We start from the raw sequence: 23,802 nt of genomic DNA on the forward strand, positions 1-23,802 counted from the left end.
TATTGCTAAACTAGGCTCAGATCACACTCTTCATTTTGATCGAAAAGGCAAAAACGTATCCTATATCAGCACTTCTAAATCAGACTGTGAATATGAGCCCAGAACTGGGATTTTTCGACAAAGAAACATATGCCACTGTTAAAATAAACATATTTTAATATACAATGTGTTTTGTACAGTGTTTGTTTGCTGAAAAATGTACAAAGCATTTCTTTAAATATTCTATTTCTTTAACTACTAAGAAGAGGAAAAAAGTCCCTTTCAAAAGAGGCAACCTTTCTTTACAAATGTAGGCATTCAACAGGCATGCCTAAATACAATGCATGCTTCTCATTAGCAGGAAAACAATATCAGAGTCCAATTGTAATACAAAGTCGTAGTCAGTCAAAGCAAACAAGAAAAGAGGGACAAAATTAATAAATAAAAAACCTCAGGTCTTAAATTCTTCTGTACAAGACTCCATTGGAATATAATATCAATGTACAAAACATCACTTAAAAAAACCTTTGTAGTTTAATTAAACCGCTGTTACAAATACATTTCTTTAAGTAGCCTGTACTAAATAGCACTCTATTCCCAATTTAGTTTTGGCAGGCTCCGGCCCACTGACCTTCCTTCTCCATCGAGAGAGCAGCGGAATTCAATTCAGTACGAGTCATCGGGAAATATTTAGTGCACTACTCTTGATAAGGGCCCATAGGGCTCTGGTCAAACGTAGTGCACGACATAGGGAATAGGGTGCCATTTGGGATTCAGACCTTTTCTTCTCATCTTCCCAATTAGTGACATTATCAAATGTGACTTAATGCACAACAATGGTCACTTGACCCGTGGTTTGGGCAGATGTGTGTACGGGTGTCAAAACCCAAAAGCAATCGCAGGGGGGAGATTGGAGATATATTTGTGTGTAATGTTTGAAAATTAATTGACACTTCTTTTGTCCTTGTGAGTTCCCTACTCTAAACACTTTTCAGTACATTCCCGTCCCACAAATTCTTTATGGTTGGTTTGCGACGCCACTGAGCCGATAGTATCTAGACTCAGTCTTGGGGCTCTCTAGGCCTACTTCGACCACTGTAGGCTAAGTCTCCAACCCTTGGCCCAAGCACCAACGTGCTTTCTTGCCACCAGAGAGTGGTCTGTATACTGATGGTGGTAATCATGCCAGCAGGCATAGTAATGGCACTTATATTAGGAAAACCCTAAAATTCCCCATTTGTCCATAGACTTTGCCAAAAGTACTACAGATGTAGGATCTTTAATTTGAGCCAGGTTGCTACAGTAGGAAAATAATCCTTCAGCAACAGGAAATGTGAATTATGTGGATTATAATTAAGGGACATTTGTGTGTAGGGTTGATACATTTTTCATTAGGTAAAATCAAATCTAACATTTTTAGTGGAAAATTCAAACTTTAGAAGCCTTTTTAAACCTTGAATACACTACAAGTTTGCATTTACTGCTGTTCAGGAAAATTCTCAGCAAAAGGTACTTTGTCTTACACTTTCTTGTTGTTTGAAGGTATGCAATTTTGTATATTTCTTCCCCTCCCCAAAATATTTGGTTTATCTGCACAGGCTGGTCTTGAAGTAGAAAAAAAGTGACTACTAATTTAGTAGACAGAGGTTAGTTAGTAGCCTTTCAAATATATTGTACAGCCCTTTCTCCTCTTGGTGTAGACCAGGGAAACATTAGTCCAAGAGGGCGCTATAGTGCTACTGTGGTGGTATGGGATGGAGCACATAGAAGTAGATTTGAACAGATTAAACGATCTAGAACTCCTATTTCTATGACTTTGCCAATCTGCATTGTTTTCACGGGAACAGTGAGTGAATCGACATGCTAGATCATAAACTATATACAATTTATCATTAAACAACTTGTCACATATGACTGAAGTTGTGTGAAACCAACATGGCTAGGGAGGGCCTCTGCGATCTTGTGTTTTTCAGAAGACCCGTGTTTCTGTCTTCTATTCAAGGCGGGGCGCTTTTCCATGGAAGACTGAAGAGGACTGAGCCAGGGATGGTGGAGAGCGTACGACTCAAGTCCCCTTGCCGAAGGCACCGTGTCTGGAGTTATGGTGCGATCCAGAGTCCCCTCCTGTCCCTGAACACCCCAAACTAACACCCTCACAACCGCCAGTGACCTCCGTCCTCTCATGCTTCAGACACTGGGCAAGGTCCTTTTGGCAGGGCTCCATGGTAACGGCCACGCCCACGCCACTGCGGCCCGACATCATGCGGGTCACCTCTGACCACGTGTCCGTCTCCGGGTCATAACACTCCACGCTGTCCAGGAACGTGTTCCCGTCATAACCTCCTGTAGAACGGAGGAGGAGAGAAGCACTCTTTAGGACATAGGATGGGATTTATAACACTTTTTATAACATGAGAATTGTATCTCAAATGTAAATAATAATACATGCATTTTATATGGTGCTTTTCATTACATGTTGAATCGCAAAGTTGCTTTTAAAAACAAAACAATTTAACAACAAAAAATGTAGGAGGATCTGGTAGTTATTGGGCGAAGGTCTTTCATCATGGGCAGTTCAGAAAGGTAGTATTGTGGCCGGAGGAAGCATTGATGGAACAGCCAGGCAGGGAGGTAGAGACATCTGACAAGACAGGCCATGGAGCTCTTCATCAAATAACTCGTCTGTCGATGTTCACAGCTCCTCCTCTCTAGATCAGGCTGGTAGCACCCACCTGGGTCATGCTTCGGGGACTGTAAAAGCGCAAATAAGACCACCACACCTCAGCAGTAGTCCTGAAAAGCGTCCTGCGAGGCGAGCCTCTGCATCACCTCACACCACTTCCCTCTAGGAGCCGGAGCAGGAGGCCTAAAAGCTCCCTACGAGGCGAGCCTCTGCATCACCTCACACCGCTTCCCTCTAGGAGCCGGAGCAGGAGGCCTAAAAGCCGATGCTGTTGACCAGGTGTTGCTGCTGTATCATTCAAATGGAGCTAGCTGCCAATTATAAACTGACTTGCCAATAATCAGTCCTGCAATTCCGTGAGACACCACCAGATAGGTCTCTCGACCAATGAATTTAAAAAATAAATAAAATAAATCAACTAAATAAATCAATAAATAAAAACAATAAGATATGCTTCTCTCTGTCACTTCGACACTGGAAAACTAAATGTGACCTAAACAACGTGGTACTAAATACTGCACATCATATGGGGGTTGATTCTGTCATAATGTAATAGAAAAAACAAAATGGGTATTTGGGGAGGACTCCGGGGTTTTGTTTATGGTGTTCAAAGAAAGAATTCTTGCCCCCGAAGCAAATAACTCATAATTACGCTAAAGCATTGTTGCAGTAGAACCTGCTTTTACAATACCCACCCAGTACATAGATCTTCCCATGGTGCGCGGTGACCCCCAGGGCAGAGCGCCGGTGCCTCATGGAGGCTGCAAAGCTCCAGGTGTCAGTCTCAACGTCGTAGCGCTCCACTGTGTTCAGCTGGTTGGTGCCGTCGTAGCCCCCCATTACGTAGATACGGTTCCCCAGCGCACACACACCTGATATGGGTCAAAGTTCATTATTAGAAGGGCCTTCTTGACACAGGTGGAACTTTAGGCCTACACGCAGGTTTCACTTTGAATCTCCACCCTTTACCCAGGAAAATGCATTTAAAATCGATTTGAAAACATTGGATTTGTGCAAGCATGGCTGGAGAGTTTCCACCATATTCCTGTCCATGCCTTAAGGGGTGTGTAAGTACATGCGTCGAGAGAAGCATAGAGAATCAGGCCGTAAATTCTGTCCAAAGTCAACGTGGTCCCTTTGTTCCTCACCTGCCCCAGAGCGCACAGTGTTCATGGCAGCCATGCTCTTCCACTCATCCCTCTCTGGGTTATAACACTCTGAGGAGGAGAGGCGGTGTGTGCCGTCGAACCCGCCCACCGCGTACAGCAGCCGGTTGATGACCGCCACGCCCACCCCGATACGCCGTGTCAACATGGGGGCCACCAGGTGCCACTGGTCCCTGTCTGGGTCATACCTGAGGAGGGGAGAGATAGACACATTCAGTCAAACACACTGACAAAACCTGCGGAGCAGGATAGAGACACGCCCACAAAATCAACCAACTGGACTATATTTAGTGTGTTGGAAAATCGTGACATCAAAGTAATTTCTTCCTGGTTTATTTTTAGGCACAAACAACAAATACTTTCCTTGAGATAAAAAATATATATACTGTATATTAACTCAGCAAAAAAAGAAGTCCTCTCTGTCAACTACGTTTGTTTTCAGCAAACTTAACATGTTGAATCTTGGTACAAATATTCACACAACTGAGACATAAACTGAACAGGTTCCACAGACATGTGACTAATGTAATAATGTGTCTGTGAACAAAGGGGGAAGGGGGGGGTAACAGTCAGCATTTCCTCCACATGGACTGCACCAGATTTTCCAGTTCTTGCTGTGAGATTCCACCAAGGCACCTGTAAGTTCCCAAACATTTCTGGGGGTGGATGGCCCTAGCCCTCACCCTCCGATCCAACATGTCCCAGATGTGCTCAATGAGATTGAGATCCGGGCTCTTCGTTGGCCATGGCCAACAATGACATTCCTGTCTTGCAGGAAATCATGCACAGAATAAGCGGTATGGCTGGTGACATTGTCATGCTGAGGGTCATGTCAGGATGAGCCTGCAGGAAGGGTACCACTTGAGGGAGGAGGATGTCTTCCCTTAAAACGCACAGAGTTGAGATTGCCTGCAATGACAACAAGCTCAGTCCGATGATGCTGCGACACACTGCCTCAGACCATGACGGACCCTCCACTTCCAAATCGATCAGCGCTCCAGAGTACAGGCCTCGGTGTAACGCTCATTCCTTCGACGATCAACACGATTCCAACCACCACCCCTGGTGAGACATAACTGCGACTTGTCAGTGAAGAGCACTTTTTGCCAGTCCTGTCTGGACCAGCGACGGTGTGTTTGTGCCCTTTGGTGACACTGTTGCCGGTGATGTCTGGTGAGGACCTGCCTTACAACAGGCCTACAAACCCTCAGTCCAGCCTCTCAGCCTATTGCAGACAGTCTGAGCACTGATGGAGGGATTGTGCATTCCTGGTGTAACTCGGGCAGTTGTTGCCATCATGTGCCTGTCCTGCAGGTGTGATGTTCAGATGTACCGATCCTGTGCAGGTGTTGTTACATGTGGTCTGCCACTGCGAGGATGATCAGCTGTCCAAATGGGGAAACAGTGTTTAAACCTTTTACAATGAAGATCTGTGAAGTTATTTTGATTTTTTTTGACAAATTATCTTTGAAAGACAGGGTCCTGAAAAAGGGGTGTTTCTTTTTTTGCTGAGCTACTTCCTTGTATGACATCACTTTGCTCCGCACAGAAAATACCAAGTCCAATGGCGCAAAGGGCACTGTTCCAATCCTACATACCTAACCAATCATAACCCCAACCTAAGGACACAAAAACACATCTCCCTCTCCCTTCATCAAACCACCCAATCAGATCTCAGTTCCACGAACCTCTCCACGCTGTTATGATGAATACATCCATGCGACCCTCCGACAGCATAGATCATCCCGTCAATCACCCCCACTCCTATCCTGTTCCTGGGTACACTCATGGGAGCACAAGGCAACCAGCAGTTGTTCATGGGATTATAACAATCCAACGTGTTGGAGTCCATATTCCCGTCAGGAGCGTTGTTCCTTCCTCCGACAGCGTAGAACAGCCCAGAGATGACCACGGCAGCCAGGCCACTCCGGGGGACCTGAAGGTCAGCTAGCCTCAGCCAGGCCCCAGTACAGGGGTTGTAGGCTTCCAGATAGGACAGGGACTGACGGAAGTATCCCCCTGCCGTGTAGATGAGCTGGGGCACTTTGGGCGTGCGGCACGAGATCACCTAGGAGGACCACATAAATGTATCAATCAATTGATCCATCAGGAGATTACCTTGGAGACAAATACATTGGAAATATATATTTTTCCCCTCCCAATGTCAATTGCGATCTTGTCTCATCGCTGCCCAACGGGCTCTGGAGAGGCGAAGGTCGATGACCCGCCAAACCACTCTCCTTAACACCCGCCCGCTTAACCCGGAAGTCAGCTTCACCAATGTGTTGGAGGAAACACTGTTCAACTTACGTCCGAAGTCAGCCTGCAGGAGCCCAGGCGAGAGAGCGATGAGCCAAGTAAACCCCCCCCCGGCCAAACCCTCCCCTAACAGAGACGACACTGGGCCAATTGTGCACCGCCCTATGGGACTCCCTGTCACGGCCGGTTGTGAAACAGCCTGGGATTGAACCCGGGTCTGTAGTGACGCCTTAGACCGCTGCGCCACTCGGGAGGTCGGCTTTGTAGTTTTCTAAAAACTTTAATCAGGGTTATTGGCATCAGTATTGGACGTTAAGTGCTAGATACAACAGCAAGGTCATTGATGCACATCAGATACAATGGAGGGTTTAGAACTTTAACTGTAAACAGGTTTTATTACCCAAAATACCAACCAACCATCTCACCTTCGTGGGCTTGTGGAGGGTGAGGTCCTGGAAGATCTGAGCCAGGTAGTCTTTACACTGGTCGTCCCACTCCAGAGACTGCAGCTGGGCTTGGAGGAAGTGTGGGGTGAGGGAGTGGCACCGCACGGCCTGGAGCAGGGCCTGGACGTAGGGCCGCCGGTTCTCCCGGTCGTACCGGACCCACGCCACACAAGCCTGAAAGACCACCGACTCACAGCGCACGTTGAGTTCGTCGCGGCTGATGAGAGTGACCAGCTGGCATTGGGAGAGGTTGAAGAACTCCTCCTGGGTCGCCACCTAAAGGTGAGAAGGAGGAGAAGGAGGCTGTTCTAAGAAAGGCATCACTTGGTTGCCAGTCTAAAATGAAGTCATGGAGAATAACAAGGGGTTGTTGGATATGGTTCATGGGCAATCGTTAGGCTTTTAGAATTAAAAGGGGGAGTAACGCAGCATTTTGAAAACATTTTTATTCAATGGAGTACACTGAATCACACAGTACACCTTTGGTATTCATCTTATTATGACTCATGATCATTCCTTTGGTTGTGTGTGTGTGTGTGTGTGTGTGTGTGTGTGTGTGTGTGTGTGTGTGTGTGTGTGTGTGTGTGTGTGTGTGTGTGTGTGTGTGTGTGTGTGTGTGTGTGTGTGAGAGAGAGACAATCAGTGATCTTTGCAGAATATATACGAGACATCTCTTCCTGTTAACCAGCTCTTCCATGGTTACAGTTTCAGTCTGACTCCCTGTGAAGTCATGCAGACTGACTGCCTGTACATTGAACATACAGGTAAACCCCCATGAGCCCGCCCACACAACGCGCTGATTCCACACGACTCACCCAACTCACGCACAAAACTAACCCAACACACACTCACCTAACCCACTACCACACAATAGTAGGATTATTCATGTTGAGGGTTCAAGGGCCAAAGAAAGAAAAGAAACGAAGATGGTGCAAAGTAACAGCTGAGACTATTTGTTCAGTGATGACACGCTGTGGTGCAGGTGGTGGTGCTCCACCCTCGCAAAGCCTTGACGTTTCCCTTAACTAAACACAGTGAGTCAGTTGAGGAAACGGACTCTGGCTTTTCAAGTTACAGGAAGAGACTACAGATCTGAGAAAAGCCATGAATCTGTATAGCAGCTGAATGGCCTGACGGTGACGGTGACACTAACGATAAGGTTGACTGAATGACTCATCCATATCAAATGAAGATAAGGAGAGACGCACAGTATCCGCTTGAATTATTTCAACTGATCGGAGTCAGGCGACGTGGTTATTTCCTGGGGGAACCCATAGGGCATATCGAAAGGTCAAGGAGCAAAGTGTCATGGTGAAACACTTCGTACCATCAACAGTGAGCATGCTCTGGATACTGAACTTTTCCAACTCGGGGGGAGAAAAGAGACTATCATTCTCTCCGAAGTGTGTACTTGTTCACTCCCCTCATGAGTTTAAAAGGATTCTCTCTCGCTATGGTTTGGAGAATCGCAAAACCCAAAGAACGAGGTTAGGCAAAGCTGATCCTGATTCAGTTGTGAGGGGGTTAAAGCTGATCCTGAATCAGTTGTGAGGGGGTTAAAGCTGATCCTGAATCAGTTGTGAGGGGGTTAAAGCTGATCCTGAATCAGTTGTGAGGGGGTTAAAGCTGATCCTGAATCAGTTGTGAGGGGGCTACAGCTAACTGTTTTAAAAGGATACTTCGGGATGTTGGCGATGAAGCTTGTTATTTACTTCCCCAGAGTCAGATGAACACGTGGATACCATTTTATGTCTCTGTGTCCAGTATGAAGGATATTAGAGGTCATAACATGCTTGTTAGCTTTGGCTTGCGTAACTACCTCCAACTTCCTTCATACTAGATGCCGAGACATAAAAATAGTATCCATGAGGTCATCCGACCCCGGGGAAGTAGATATTTGCTCAAATCCAGAAGACAGTATCTACACCACACACCTGGCTGAAGTTCATGTAGATATATTCCCGAGCTTTCTGATGGAGCTCCGTGCAGCTGATCTGCTCGGCGAAGCTGGCTATGCCGATGGCGTTGCTAGGGTCCAGCTGCGTGACCAGGAAGTCGCAGCAGGCCTTGACCACGCTGTCGATCTGGTACATGACGGCGCCGTTCATGACGTGGATCACACACTTCTCCCCAACAGAGATGCTGGCCGTGTAGGCAAACTCTATCAGCCGGCCCATCACCTGAGAGAGAGAAGGAGGGATGTGGAGAGAGAGAAGGAGGGATGTGGAGAGAGAGAAGGAGGGATGTGGAGAGAGAGAAGGAGGGATGTGGAGAGAGAGAAGGAGGGATGTGGAGAGAGAGAATGAGATGAGAGTAGTTAGAATAGTTAGAAGAGACAGGAAGACAGAAAGGGTCAATTACATCATTATTTTTTTTTTTATATATAGATTATTTTACCCCTTTTTTCTCCCCAATTTCGTGGTATCCAATTGTTTAGTAGCTACTATCTTGTCTCATCGCTACAACTCCCGTACGGGCTCGGGAGAGACGAAGGTTGAAAGTCATGTGTCCTCCGATACACAACCCAACCAAGCCGCACTGCTTCTTAACACAGCGCGCATCCAACTCGGAAGCCAGCCGCACCAACGTGTCGGAGGAAACACTGTGCACCTGGCAACCTTGGTTAGCGCCCACTGCGCCCGGCCCGCCACAGGAGTCGTTGGTGCGCGATGAGACAAGGATATCCCTACCGGCCAAACCCTCCCTAACCCGGACGACTCTAGGCCAATTATGCATCACCCCACGGACCTCCCGGTCGCAGCTGGCTGCGACAGAGCCTGGGCGCGAACCCAGAGTCTCTGGTGGTACAGCGCCCTTAACCACTGCGCCACCCGGGAGGCCCTTCAATTACATCATTATTGTGGCATGAGGTTCCAGACTGACAATCTGCCTCAGTACTGAGGAACTACACAATCAAATAAAACCAATCAAATCAAATTGTATTTGTCACATGCGCTGAATACAACAGGTGTAGACTTCACCGTGAAATGCTTAGTTACGAGCCCTTTCCCAACAATGCAGAGTTAGACAAAGTAAGACAATTCGCAAATAAAAATCGTAACACAATAAATACTATCAAAGCCGTGGCACTGTGGCACAGTGCTGAGTTAGCCTATGACAGAGAGCAGTCAGAGAGCTGCTAGTTCATCAGTTCCCTCATTAGTCAACATGGCTAATCCTGCGCTCTCTGTGAGCCTGGTGTGTCTGCGTGTGTCTGCGTGTCTATAGGCAGCGGCATGATTACGATCTCTGGGAGAGAACTCAGTGGGGCTGTACGCACCAGCTGGAACAAAGCAGCCAGCGATAAAAGCAGGTGTGTGTGTGCGAGCGCATATTTTTACCACTGAAACACAACTGTCTTTCTTATGGAGTCAGTCTTTGGTCCCTCGTAGGAAAACGTGGAGTGACTGCCTTCCTATCTTGAATGCAACGTGGGTAATTACAATTGGGACTTCTAAAAGTCAGCTCTACCGACACGCCTGGATGAAAGGCAGCCTTCCCACCCGCCTACTTATGCAGGTCTCCCTCATCTATCCAGTCTTCACTACTATTACTCACATGAAAATGCAGTTGGTTTCCATAGAATTGGTTAACACTTTACTTTAGACCAACAGCTAGAAAGGTTTATGACATGCCTGTGGCAAGTCTTATAAAATGTGTTGTAACACTCACCCGGGGGTGTATCCCCTCGATGGGCACCACCTCCATCCCACACTCCTTCAGGCCGTTGGTGAACATGGCTCTGAAGACCGGAGAGGACGATGCCAGCACCACCTGTAGACGTGAACTGTCAGCTTAATATCGCAAACATATCAACTGTATCAGTTTTCCCCTCCCCACTCAGATTACTCCCAGACAGTCCTATCAAAATTCTTGCTTGAGAAATTGTTCTTTGCTAGGAAGCTATTTTTGTTTATTTTTTTACAATTTTAATTGAAAACAATCACAGTAAGTTCCTTAATTGTTACCCAGAAACGATTTGAGATAAATTAAAAAACAACTGCATTGGAGCTTTAAAGATCGGAGTGCCAAACATAATTTTCCCCCCGACATTTTTGGGGGGAGTTTCACAGACAGAAACACATCTGAGGATAGACAAAGCATGAGGACTAGAAGAGAAGGGCACAGACCCCCCTATCGCCAAGGGGGCACGAGTAGTCCGAAGTCAGGAGCGTTACCGCTACACCCGACTCCATCCACAGCATAACCGTTATTGACACAATGCTACACACCTTGTGTGCCACGAAGTCCACGGCCTCCAGGTCGTTGTAGCACACACGAAGCGTCACGTCGCACAGCTGGCCGTCCAGCCGCAGCTCGTTCATGATGGCGAAGGCGGCCGCCGTGTGGCTCTCCAGCGTGTAGCTGAAGACGCGGTGGCCGTTGCGCGTCGACGGCGTCACCACCGCCTTGCACTCCGTCGGGCACTCATTAGACATCCTGACTGACGAAGGATCCTTCCTGGTGCTTCTGTTGAAGCTGTGACAACAACTAAGAACAGTGTTGCGAGTGACTGCTGCCGGACATCCTTGCTCACTGAGAGGCAAGGAGACACTAGGGAAATGTTGAAAAATGGAGGAGCTATTGGGGGATTGTGGAAGGCTACGACCCTTTTCCTAGGGTTTTTGTTGTTTTTTTGGTTGAACGTATGTCTGTGACTGTAGAGTTCAGAGAGTACTAAATCGGCTGTCTTAGAAAGGTCCGAAAGACGGTTTCTTATCCCTTACTTCTTATTCTTCAATTCCAGCCATTGTGTCTATATGAGTTTTTCGTACAGTCTTACTTATTCCACAAGCCCAGCCATAGTGCACAATCAGGTGCTATTGTAACACTTTAAAAAATACGTATTCTACATGAACTGCCAGTCATGGTTGTATGTTATAACCAGGCCAATCGTTATCCACCACGATTTATGACATCAGTGTTCTAGATTCTCTCCCACCTGCCCTTGAGTAAACTTCTCTTCTCTTTCTCTTTTACTTAAAGGAACAGCAAGACTTATGGTCTTTTTGGCAGGAGGTATGTAGCGAGTCCGAAAAGACACAGTAGGGAATTACTGTTATTCACGTCCGCTTGTTGATATGTTTTTCTCCTAAAGGGGAACTTCCTGAACAAAAGAGAGTCCGCAACAGTCAGAAAAACAGACCGATGTGTCTAGTACTCTGACATCTTCTCTCAAGTCCAACTACTTGCTTATTCCTTTTTCGCTCTGAGGCCCAACAAACAGACACTGATATACTACTGCATCGTCAATGGTCATAATAATAAATCAGGACTTAGCTCATGGAGCTACACTTCTGCCAGGAGTTGGGTAGAAGAGGGACAAGGATAGGGTAGTAGAGGGGTGGAAACTCCTAAAACTCTGTAGAGGGAGAAAAAAAAGAGCAGGTGCCAAAAATGTTGTCAGCGTAAAGCTAGGAGCCCTGAGGATTCAGGAATGGGGGGGGGGGGGGGGGGGGCTCAGTTAAGTTTGGTTGATCAGTTGCTCCACTCTAGAAGCTTTCCCAGAAGTCGCCCCGCTCTGGAATCTCAAATTGCACTGTTGTATTTACTGGGAAGGTCTGGGTGCCGTTGGCAACTAGAAGAGAAGAGAGAAAAGACAGGACAGTTAGGTGTTAGGGTGGATAGGGTTTATCTAATAGTGATGGGGGAAAGAAAGAAATACATTTTCATATCGGGATATACATTTTGATGATATATCGTACTGACAATATTTAAATAATATTTTTGCGCTAGTTGGCTATACCTGCACCAAAATGTCAGTATCTTACCTTCATAGCTTGTTCACCATCTTCCTTTAATTTGTTTTTAACACTGATTTCCATGTCTGATCAAAACAGATAGAACTTTCATTTTCGAGAGTGATTTAGTAAGTTCTACGACAAGCGAATGACTCAGCTAAATAACATTCCAAAGCCATCCAACCTCAATCACTCCAGTCAGAACAAAAGTGTCCTAGAACAGGAAGAGATACAACATAGATAGATATACCTTTAAGGTAATCAAAGAGTTTACAGTCACACTCATGGATCCTCTTGGGAGGAGTCACAGTTTCTCTTAGTCACTGTGACTAGAGTCAATGTGCTTTGAGACAACATCACAGCTCTAGGAGAGCTTGGGTGTCTCCACAGATTCCACACGAGGGAATGCAGAGTCTCCCCCAGACCTGGGTTCAAATACCATTAGAAATAATTTCAAATATTGCATCTATGCTTGATTGAGCGTACCTGCTGCAATGGAACCAATAGAGACGTCTCAAAAGTGCAAACCCCACCCATCTGGCTCTTCAGGCAGACTAGAGCAAATGCTCAGCGTATTTGAAAGGTTTGTAAAATAGTCTGAACCCAGCTCTGGCGGGGAGTGGGTAAGATAGCCCAACCACTGGTCGAGAGTCTGATCCGAGTGACGTACTTTCCTACTGAGGAAGACGGAGTGAGTGACTTAAATTAGGGCAGAATTGAATTAGTCATCGTGACTGAGTGTTTTTTTTCTTCCCTGGACTGTCCTGTGACCAATCTGGCTACAGCAGTGGAGAGTAGGAAAATAACCATCACACACACACACACACACACACACACACACACACACACACACACACACACACACACACACACACACACACACACACACACACACACACACACACACACACACACACACACACACACACACACACACACACACACACGAATAAGTAAGCTACAGGCTATACAGGTGTTAAGCCTGTTCGTTCACAACTAGGCCAATACAAAAAAGTCACTATAGAGAGTCATAGTTACTCAGCAACAATTGTTATCGTGTTATTGCAGCTGCTCTGGCCTGAGTGGGTAACATAACTGCAATGTTACGTTTTGCACATAATGATTACCTGTACAAGCAGATAAGAGAACTGACTGGCTGAACTGAAGGGCTGGAGGACAAGTTCTGGCCTACCTGTTCTACATGCCTCCCAAATGGCACCCTATTCCCTATAGAATGTACTACATTTGACCAGGGCTTATAGGACTCTAGTAGTAGTGCACTATGTAAACTCTTAGAAAAGAAGGTGCCACCTAGAATATAAAAGGGTTCTTCGACTGTCCCCATAAGAGAACACTTTGAAGAACCCTTGTTGGTTCCATGTATAACCATGTTGGGTTCCATGTATTGCCCTCTGTGGAAAGGGTTCTACATGGAACCCAAAACAGTTATACTTGGAACCAAAAGTGTTCTACCTGGAACCAAAAACAGGTTGTCATCTTATGGGGACAGCCGAATTAACCTTTTGGAACCATTTTTTTCTAAAAGTGTAGGGAACAGGGTGCCATTTGGGCGCAGCCTTAGTTGTATGGTCTGCCTACCTACAGCTCCATCTAGGTAATTACACTACCCTCCCTCTAGATCACATGAAATCCTGTACAACTCACTGAAGTGAAACCAAGATTAGACTAATATTATGTGGTTGGACCATTCTCTGTAATGAAGACAATGCTTACATTGGACACGGTCTGATATATTACTACAGTGTGTAGGCCTCACTAAAGTCAAGTTGGGTCGTTCCTACAATGCAGTGCCTTTTGGACCTTGTAACTTTAGAAAAAAGTTTGGAAAAAGGACTTTTGACTTTCAGATAAACATATTGGTCAAGCTCAGGCACTTAATTATTACTATTTTTTAACCGGTTAGGAGCATAATCCTAACAGGGTGGAAATGTTGAGCCTAAATTAGCCATCGCACTGTGAGCGAGCAAGATTGAGCTTAAATTACTTCTACATCAAACATATTTTAACAGGGTGGACATTTATGAGTTGGACATAGACTAACATGAAACAATATACAAATAGATCCAACTGAGTGTTTATATTTATTTAGCTTTGCGCTGTTGTTCCCTCACCAAACAAATTAAGGGGTTGTTTTCTTAAATGGAGAATTACAACAAACTAACAGGGTGAAAAGGGATATCAGGGACACACAGACAATCTTTAATAAAATACAATAATCATGAAAAAAACATTGTTGAGAGAATTTAACTAGGACTATAGAAATATTATTTTATGGCATATATTTATTGTGGAAGTTGATGAATAACACCCAGAGATGTCAAAACACCTACATCCACTAGGAAAACAGTTCCAAATGCATTCAAATTCAGTTTCAATATCCATATTTAAGGTAAAAGGACACCTGACCTTATATTTAAATCCTTTTGGATTCCACATTTTACACTAAAGAAGAAGTGATACTTCCTGGGGTAAGAAAAGGCACTGCATTGTAGGAATGTATAGTTGCCCATTATAGCTTAACAATGATATGTAGGAGTTCTAGCTTAACTAGGAAGTATAGCTTAACGAGGAGATGTAGGAGTTCTAGCTTAACGAGGAGATGTAGGAGTTCTAGCTTAACTAGGAAATATAGCTTAACGAGGAGATGTAGGAGTTCTAGCTTAACTAGGAAGTATAGCTTAACGAGGGGATGTAGGAGTTCTAGCTTAACTAGGAAATATAGCTTAACAAGAAGATGTAGGAGTTCTAGCTTAACGAGGAGATGTAGGAGTTCTACCTAGATGTAGGCTACAGAGCAGCAGTAGTAGGCCTAGTGGTAAGTAGACCTATATTGTGTGTCTGTTGTGTGAAATCTCATGGAAGGCCTATCCCTCACAGTTCCCTGAGAAAGAAATGTCACAGTTTAATAGTAGCCTGTTGCTCAACACTCCCTCTGACAACTCACATAGTGTACTCATCATGGAAGAACTCACCCCCTCAACTAGCGGTGTTTACTCAACGATGATATATACACCGAGTGCACAACACATTAAGAACACCTTAATATTGATTTGCCCTCAGAACAGCCGTAATTTGTCGAAGCATGGATTCTACAAAGGTGTCAAAAGTGTTCCACAGGATGCTGGCCCATGTTGACAAAACTGTGAGAAGCATTGGAGTCAAGTTGACCGGATGTCCTTTGGGTGGTGGACCATTCTTAATACACATGGGAAACTGTTGAGCGTGAAAAACCCAACAGGGTTGCAGTTCTTGACACAAACCTACTACCATACCCTGTTCAAAGGCACTTAAATATTGTGTCTTCTGCCCATTCACCCTTTGAATGTCAGACATACACAATCCATGTCTCAATTGTCTCAAGGTTTAAAAATCCTTCTGGTCTTTAACCTTCATCTACACTGACTGAAGTGGATTTAACAAGCAGCATCAATACGGGATCATAGCTTTCACCTGGTCCATCTGTCATGGAAAGAGCAGGTGCTCTTGATGTTTTGTACACTCAGTGTACATCTCGATGGAGTCGAGTTGCGACGAGTGTAGGTGGACTCTAGGCTACCTCCAACTACATCGAGTCACCATCAGTCGATACTTGTAAAAATGTAAATTATTTAATTGTTTCCTTGTACCTGTTTGTTCTGTGTAGCTGCAAGCTTTTCTTGGTTTACTATTGAGTGAGTTTTTTTATTTTTACAGGGACAGTGCAAAGTTATCAACGTTTCAGTAAAAGTGCCGGTTTTAGCCAGCCGGCAAATTTTCAACCGCAGTCCCTGGGCAGGTTATTAAAAACAATTACAATATAGACAATCATTGAGCAGTGAGCACACACAGAGCAACATAGGACACACAAGACGTAGCATACAGACAGAGCAACATAGGACAAGCAAGACATGGCAGACAGACAGAGCAACATAGGACAAGCAAGATGTAGCATACAGACAGAGCAACATAGGACAAGCAAGACGTAGCATACAGACAGAGCAACATAGGACAAGCAAGACATGGCAGACAGACAGAGCAACAGAACAAAAAGCAGCAAGGCAAAATTCATAAAAGCAACAAAGTGTTTCCACACCTCACAAGCTACAGACAACATGGAAAGTGGCAATACACATCTAGAAATTATGATCACAAATCTGATTAATATTTAGCCATGTATTCATACATTTTGTGAAGGTGTGATAGGTGGTGCAGTTATGTGTGTCTGATGGCAGTGTATTCCAGACATGGGAAGCTCTCACAGAGAAAGCGGATTTACTAAAGGTGCTTTTCCTTAAGTCACCTCTCATGGCAGACCTTGTGGATCTGCTGCCATATGTTTGGGGTTTCTGTTTAACAAGAATTGTAACGGCGTTCTTTGTTTGTGGAAAAAGTGAGTCGGACCGAAATGCAGCGTAGTTGTATCTTCATTCTCTTCATTAAAGAACATGAGTAACATGAAATAACTAAACAAATACAAAAACAACAAACGGAACGTGAAACCTAATTACAGCCTATCTGGTGAAACTACACAGAGACAGGAACAATCACCCACCAAATACAAAGCGAAACCAGGCTACCTAAATACGGTTCCCAATCAGAGACAACAAGAATCACCTGACTCTGATTAAGAACCGCCTCAGGCAGCCAAGCCTATACAACACCCCTAATCAGCCGCGATCCCTAATACAAAAACCCCAATACGAAATACAACAACAATAAACCCATGTCACACCCTGGCCTGACCAAATATATAACGAAAACACAAAATACAATGACCAAGGCGTGACAAGAATAATGAGTGAAAGACTCAGATCTGTATTTTATTTATAAAAGTAGCATTTTACATAAACCCTGCCAGGGGAGCTACTTGTTAAATGATAAGGTGCAGCCCATCATGGCCGGACAGACTTTCAGTTTTGGAAGCGGACGTATAGAATGCAATTTGATCAAAATATGCATTCCAAATTCAACTGACAACTCTATAACAATCAGGACAAGCACAGGTACACAGTAAGCGTTAAAGACTGGATAAAAGTATCGTGTTGTGGTGCACGCTTGAAGTCGTAACTTCTTACTCCATCGAAAGACTGTCGATTACGGGGTGCAATTTGACAGACGTCACACAAAATGACGTTTTTAATAAAAAAAACGACAGATTTCAGCACCCAAAGAAAAGCCTGCAGTTAAAAAGGACCCGTTCACGTGCTAGTTGGAACTAGGAAACTCCACAATTTCCGACTTGCTAACTGGTTGTAGTTATACACGTGCTGCGTTCAAGCAGTTAACAAGTTGGAAATGTCCGTTTCTTTGATCCGACTAGCACAAGAACGCAGCAATAGGTACAAGGGAACTCATTAAAGGGTTAGTTGACCCAAATGATAAAATGACAATGGTTTCCTTACCCTGTAAGCAGTCTATGGACAAGTTATGACAGCAATTCATGCTTCAGTTTAGTTTCCCTGGCACTGGTTCCACATTCCGCATTTTAGTATTTGTGGCACAAATCCCATTCACATCAGGGGAAAATATCTCAAATTGATTGTGAAGCTCAACAAAGTCACTTATAAATAAATTATTTGAACATTATGCGCAGAAAAAGCTAATATCAGTCCCATGAATTGTGGTGGTACCATAGAAATAGAATGAATAGAACGGGCGTCCCCATTCAAGTCATAATGGGTGGACTGGCAGCAGTGGCTGTCGGTGCCATTTATGATGAGGGAGGACAATTATTTTTTTAATGAGCATAGCCTTATTTCTATTACAGCATATTGGATGACTGTCATTCACATTCCATTCACCCAGCTCAATGTAACATTGATAGGTTCAGGTTACTACACGATACTCAAAATGTCCCTATACCCATCATGAGGTTGCTACAGACTAGCCTATGAATGAAAGTTTACAATGTAGGGAGCACAAGTCGAGAGAAAATTTTGAGTAATCAAGGTTACAGACATTGACACATTCAATACCGCCTTGCACTCTCTTGCATGCATCTAGCTGATTTAGGGTGTAAACATTACTCCAACAGTTGCAAATTAGTTTCTATCATAACCACTACACACAGCTTACATCTTTGTCATCATATTAGCGAACATCATACTCATAAACAACATAGCTACTAGAACTAACGCATATTAATCGCTACAAATCATGCAGTACAGTCAGCAAGCAGTCTAGAAGTTACACCTGCCGGCTCCAGTGGCAATAAATTAATCAAACCAAAAGCTTATACCTTGACTTGGAAAAAAGTTCCAGTGTTGGATAGCCATAGCCTGCTAGCTAACATGGCATCCCTCTCTGTTTGAGCCGTGTGTTTGAGTAGGCTAAACTATCTAGCTGCATTCGCTAACTAAGTAAGTGAAAGTGGAGAAAATACAACAAAATATAGCTAGCTCTCGCTTGCTTATTCATTTTTTTTTTAATTAATTTGTTCAAAACTGTTCAACTATTGTCTTTCTCTTTCAGTCAACTACTCCCCACATTTTATGCACTGCAGTGTTGGCTAGCTGTAGCTTATGCTTCCAGTATCAGATGAATTATCTGATCCTTTCATTTGGTGGACAACATGTCAGTTCATGCTTCAAGAGCTCTGATCGGACGAGGTCCTCCAACCTGAAGTTGTTGCTGTGCAAGTCTATGGAAGGGGGTGAGAACCATGAGTCTCCTAGGTTTTGTATTGAAGTCAATGTACCCAGAGGAGGACGGAAACTAGTTGTCCTTCGGTAACACCATGGCGCTACTCTACAGAGTGCTTTTGATGCTACTGTAGACCTTCATTGCAAAACGGTGTGTTTTAATCCATTTTCGTGAATATATTTAGTGTTATCTAAAAAGGTTACCTTTAATGTTTCGCTATTTTTTTTATTAAATTCACTCCACTGAGGAGCCTCCACTAACTGTCACATGTTGAGTGTACCCATGCTTAGGTTTAAGATAGGCAGGTTAAGACAATGGAGTCACAATAATGCAAAGGGTCTACCGCTCTGAATCAACCACGGGACCAGCTCAAGCATAGTAGCTCCGCTGCTTAGGCAGAACGCAAGCGGTCTGAAGCAGATCATAAGGTTGGTGAAAACTTGCAATTGAAGCTAATGCAAGACAACAACAAAAAAACATCTAGCCAGCTAGTTAACGTGTAGGTTGAAGATTTGAAGATTACAATGTTAAGACAACGGGGTTCTAATATCCCATATCTCTTTGTAATTCATGGGACCACTTTATTAAATGATAAACTGCCCTCGTAGTCAATATACGTCTATAGGCGGTAGGCTACACACTTCTGGGCAGATCACCCTGGAACCCTGTATGGAAGATATCCATATTACTGGGATTTACACTACAGCTATCCCTCAACAGGCCTACAGTCCCCGGCCTAAAGTGGTCACTTTCTCCGCGCCAAATACGATAACGTTCCTTCGCAGAGAACGACTATAGGTTTCAATTTGATGTACGACATAAGAGATACGCACATGCAACAATGTAGACTACAAAATTGCTGGATAGGCTGGGGAAATCTGTATTGTTGCTTAATCGGAGTTACACTAGTAACTCGATCCCATAACTTTCTCGCGCTTCTTAAATAATTAATTTAGACAGACATTGCACATTTGGATAGATATTGACAAAAGACGAACGACAAAACCGATCGACTACCGGTACCCTAACCTTTCCTAAACTATCTGAAACAATACCCACCTGTATTAAGAACGAAGGCTTATTTCAAACCAGATTGATAGGGGACTGGCAATGCGCCTTCGCCAGTGACTCATCTTATCGTGGACTGTAACTGACTGTGACGAGGGAGCAAATGATGGAACTGCGTGTACCAAAACATGACCCAGAAGTCAAGAGTCCCTTATGTAAACGGACATAAAGAAAGTGCTTACCGCGCAATTATATAGCACCGTATGATTTTGCTACAGATTTCAGACAAAGGGATGGCGATTTCCCAACAAATACGCTACAGTGATACATTTAGCTTGCTTGGTGAGTCACACTTGTAACAGTTATAGCTAAACACATTGAAGTGTTGGCATGCACGGACGTTAATACTTCACTACTCGTTCACAACAAATATGACCATTAGGAAACCAGTCGATGTACTATTACGCTATAGCAACAAAACACCACGGATATTAAAAGCAAACGCCGTGAAAAACATTGTCAGACAATCAAAATTAGCTTCGCTGTCAGTAACTGCCTGGCATTATTGGTGTCGACTCGATTCGTGGGAAAAACGGTTGCCGATTGGAATCGGAAACATCATTCATGAACATTAACATTCTCGCGACAAAATCACTAATATTATATATCTTCAAAATCAATCGTGATCTGCTTTCTTAATAGTAAAATAGACTCACATAGCTGAATAGTTCCATCGCTGTCTGTGCGCCACATAGGAACGGGGGAAAGCTGTAACTCACCATGACTAAGCATTGTACGAAACGGATTCTCGCTGCCAAAATAAGAGTGGGCCTCAATACGAGTCTGCTGGCCTCCATAGACATGCATGAGCGGTGAACCGCGAGCGGAGGGAGGGGACTTTTACGGAAGAGGAGTTCTTAGAATAAAGGAAGCGGGACTAGTTCTGCATCGACCTAAACGCGCTTCTGACAATCAAATATTGACACAATTAGCCCAATTTTCTCAAAATATATATTAGAAAGCAGTATTCGACGAAATTGTACAATCTGTTAAATAAACGTGTGTGCACTTTACAGAAATAAGGAATAAAGCTTTGAATGAAGTGCTGGCTATGCACTTTCCAATTAAGCTGAGTTACAAGTTCACACAGAAACAAAGCACAGGGAAAACGGAATGAATCATAACAATAAGCTACAGTAGATTGAATGAATGGAGCTATATTTTACTGACAATGCATATTTTTCTTTGAATGAATGACGTCATTCTGAAATGGACAGCTGTTCAGTTGAATAGGCCTATATGAAAATATACATTTTGTTACATTCAACAACCCCATAATAACATATTATGATATGGCTCACCTGATATAGCTCACTTCATATTCCCATGGATTTGAACCTTTGGGTACATGTTCCATTCAATTTCACGATATCACGATATGATTATTGTACAACTGGACACGTAATATATACTGCTTGTTCCAGGTGCGGAAGGTGCTGACACACCAATACATATTGTTCTCCCCTGGGCAGTGTTCTGCCTCGAGAAAATACGTAATCCAGCAAGTACTGTAAATTCCAGAACAGAGCCACAAGGTGGCACTAAAAGCTTAGTTTGTTATGCTGGGCACACAATACACGTACCCCATTTCCTTGTCCCAAATATTTTATTCTTCGCATCCACAACCCCAGGACGTGGGTGCTCGCATTACACGATAATTTCCTAGTTGATCCTGCCTGGTGTTCTACAGAGTGAATTGGCGGTTGTTATTGTCTAATTGCGTCGTAGCACATGTTCATACTACAGTTGCAGACAATGAAAGATCAGCTAGGGAAATCAGATTTCCAACATTTTGATGCCATATTTACAATTATATAAAATACACTACATTACCAAAGTATGTGAACACCGTGACACTTGCTTGTCAAACATCTCATTCCAAAATCATTGGCATTAATATGGAGTTGGTCCCCCCTTTACTGCTATAACTGCCTTCACCCTTCAGGGAAGGCTTTCCTCTAGATGTTGGAACGTTGCTGCGGGACTTGCTTCCATTCAGCAATAAGAGCATTAGGGAGGTCGAGCGATTAGGCCTGGCTTGCAGTCAGCGTTCTAATTCATCATTAAGGTGTTCGATGGGATTGAGGTCAGGGCTCTGTAAAGGCCAGTCAAGTTCTTCCACACCGATCTCGACAAACCATTTCTGTATGGCCCTCTCTTTGCACAGGGGCATTGTCAGGCTGAAACAGGAAAGGGCCTTCCTCAAACTGTTGCCACAAAATTGGAAGCACAGAATAGTCTAGAATGTCTTTGTATGCTGTAGCGTTAACATTTCCCTTCACTGGAACTAAGGGGCCTAGCTTGAACTTTAAAAAACAGCCCCGGACCATTATTCTTCCTCCACCAAAATGTACAGTTGGTACTATGCAATCGGGCAGGTAGCGTTCTCCTGGCATCCACGAAACCCAGATTCATCTGTCGGCCAAAGAAAATGACTCAAATAATAACAATGACATACAATAATAATAATGATAATCGAACAAATTAATATAAATAATGTAACTTCCAAAATATCATCCTACCTGAATAGGGAATTGCGCAGTAGCCTGTATTACTCCCATCTTAGTCCACCTCAATATTAAAACTTATATTAAATTCCCCTTGTTGGCGTTTCACTATAGGTATACTCTTTTCCCTCTAACGTTTGTTTTACTTCAATGAAAAATGCCTCCATCTTGACAATCAACAGTAGCTGAGGCCAAGGCTCCTCTGCTGCTCTCTCTCCTCAGCAGCAGGCGCACCTGCGAGCAAGGCGGGAGAGAATGGTGCTGAAGCGCACATTTGGGGGTGTAGGCTATGATAGACAGCCTCTGCTGGACAATTTTGGCCTGCTACAATTTTATTTATCTGCTTACAAAAAAAAACTGGAGCATTTTCCCATCAGAGTTGTGTTTCCACCGAATTGACTTGTTGCAGATGAAAGTCTGTGTGTAAATACGCAATGCACAATAAAAATCCCTTTTGAGTTTCCATTGCATTTTCAACTCCAGGCACACTGATGGTTTTGTTTAGCCAACAGCTGGCAACAGCCTTTTCATATTTGATGACACAGGGTTTCAGAACAATAAAGCAATTTTATTCAAAATTCCGGAAACATATTTTTCAACCTTTAACATTCAAACTTTAACATTCAACATTCAATAATCATCTTAATAAATATCTTCCAATAGTCCATGTCCATTTTCTTTCAATATTCCTTCTTCTTTATGCTTCGTGCGTGGGTGCAAGTGAAACTTCTTCATGAGTGTGTGTGTTAGTGGGGCCTTCCTAGCCATGCACTCTGTCACTAAAATGTCAAAGAAAACTAGGCCTTAGCCTGCTATTCTTCACAATATATTGAAGCGTTAGGTTCTAGGTGTGCAAGGAATAGCTCAGATTCGTGAGGAGGCAGAGCATGTGTTCAACTTTCCTGAGTAACTGGGCCTGCCGGGAGCATATGGTCACATTATTATAGGATGACTTGGGAGAATGATGATCTGCAGCAGACAGGGCATTCAATATCAGAAGTACAAAATAAAGCCAGACTGGCCTGCTACTGTGCCTTTCTAGACCTTATAAACTGTCGAGAGTAGAACCACAACTGATCCAAATCAAATGAAACATTCAGATCACAGAGTAGGCTAGAATGTTGTACTCACTTGAAAACAATAACGCAATTATTCATTGTGTTATAGGCGAGTCTACGCTCTTAGAGAAAAGGGGTTCCAAAAGGGTTCTTTGGCTGTCCCCATAGAACAACCCTTTTTGGTTTCAGGTAGAACCATTTTGGGTTCCATGTTGAACCCTCTGTGGAAAGGGTTCTAAACAATCCACTATTC

At 43.9% G+C, this 23,802-nt stretch overlaps 1 protein-coding gene across 4 annotated transcripts; it reads right to left on the minus strand.

The window, feature by feature from the left end:
• Nucleotides 1–133: 133 nt before the first annotated feature.
• keap1b (kelch-like ECH-associated protein 1b) lies at nt 134–21,432 on the minus strand. 4 transcript variants are annotated; one of them, XM_046330152.1, is made up of 9 exons: nt 21,286–21,432; nt 10,766–12,111; nt 10,206–10,307; nt 8,468–8,713; nt 6,513–6,809; nt 5,517–5,896; nt 3,811–4,016; nt 3,358–3,534; nt 134–2,322 (listed from the first exon to the last, which is right to left on the minus strand). In XM_046330152.1, the coding sequence occupies exons 2-9, from the start codon at nt 10,970–10,972 to the stop codon at nt 2,045–2,047; spliced, it is 1,893 nt and encodes a 630-aa protein (XP_046186108.1). In that variant the 5' UTR covers nt 10,973–12,111; nt 21,286–21,432; the 3' UTR covers nt 134–2,044. The 4 variants fall into 4 exon arrangements, with proteins under 4 accessions (XP_046186108.1, XP_046186107.1, XP_046186109.1 ...); XM_046330151.1 differs by lacking the exon at nt 21,286–21,432 and adding an exon at nt 20,641–20,788; XM_046330153.1 differs by lacking the exon at nt 21,286–21,432 and adding an exon at nt 19,976–20,119.
• Between the last annotated feature and the right edge of the window lie 2,370 nt (nt 21,433–23,802).

This window comes from Oncorhynchus gorbuscha, linkage group LG26, assembly GCF_021184085.1.
Source record: "Oncorhynchus gorbuscha isolate QuinsamMale2020 ecotype Even-year linkage group LG26, OgorEven_v1.0, whole genome shotgun sequence".
Lineage (NCBI taxonomy): Eukaryota > Metazoa > Chordata > Actinopteri > Salmoniformes > Salmonidae > Oncorhynchus > Oncorhynchus gorbuscha.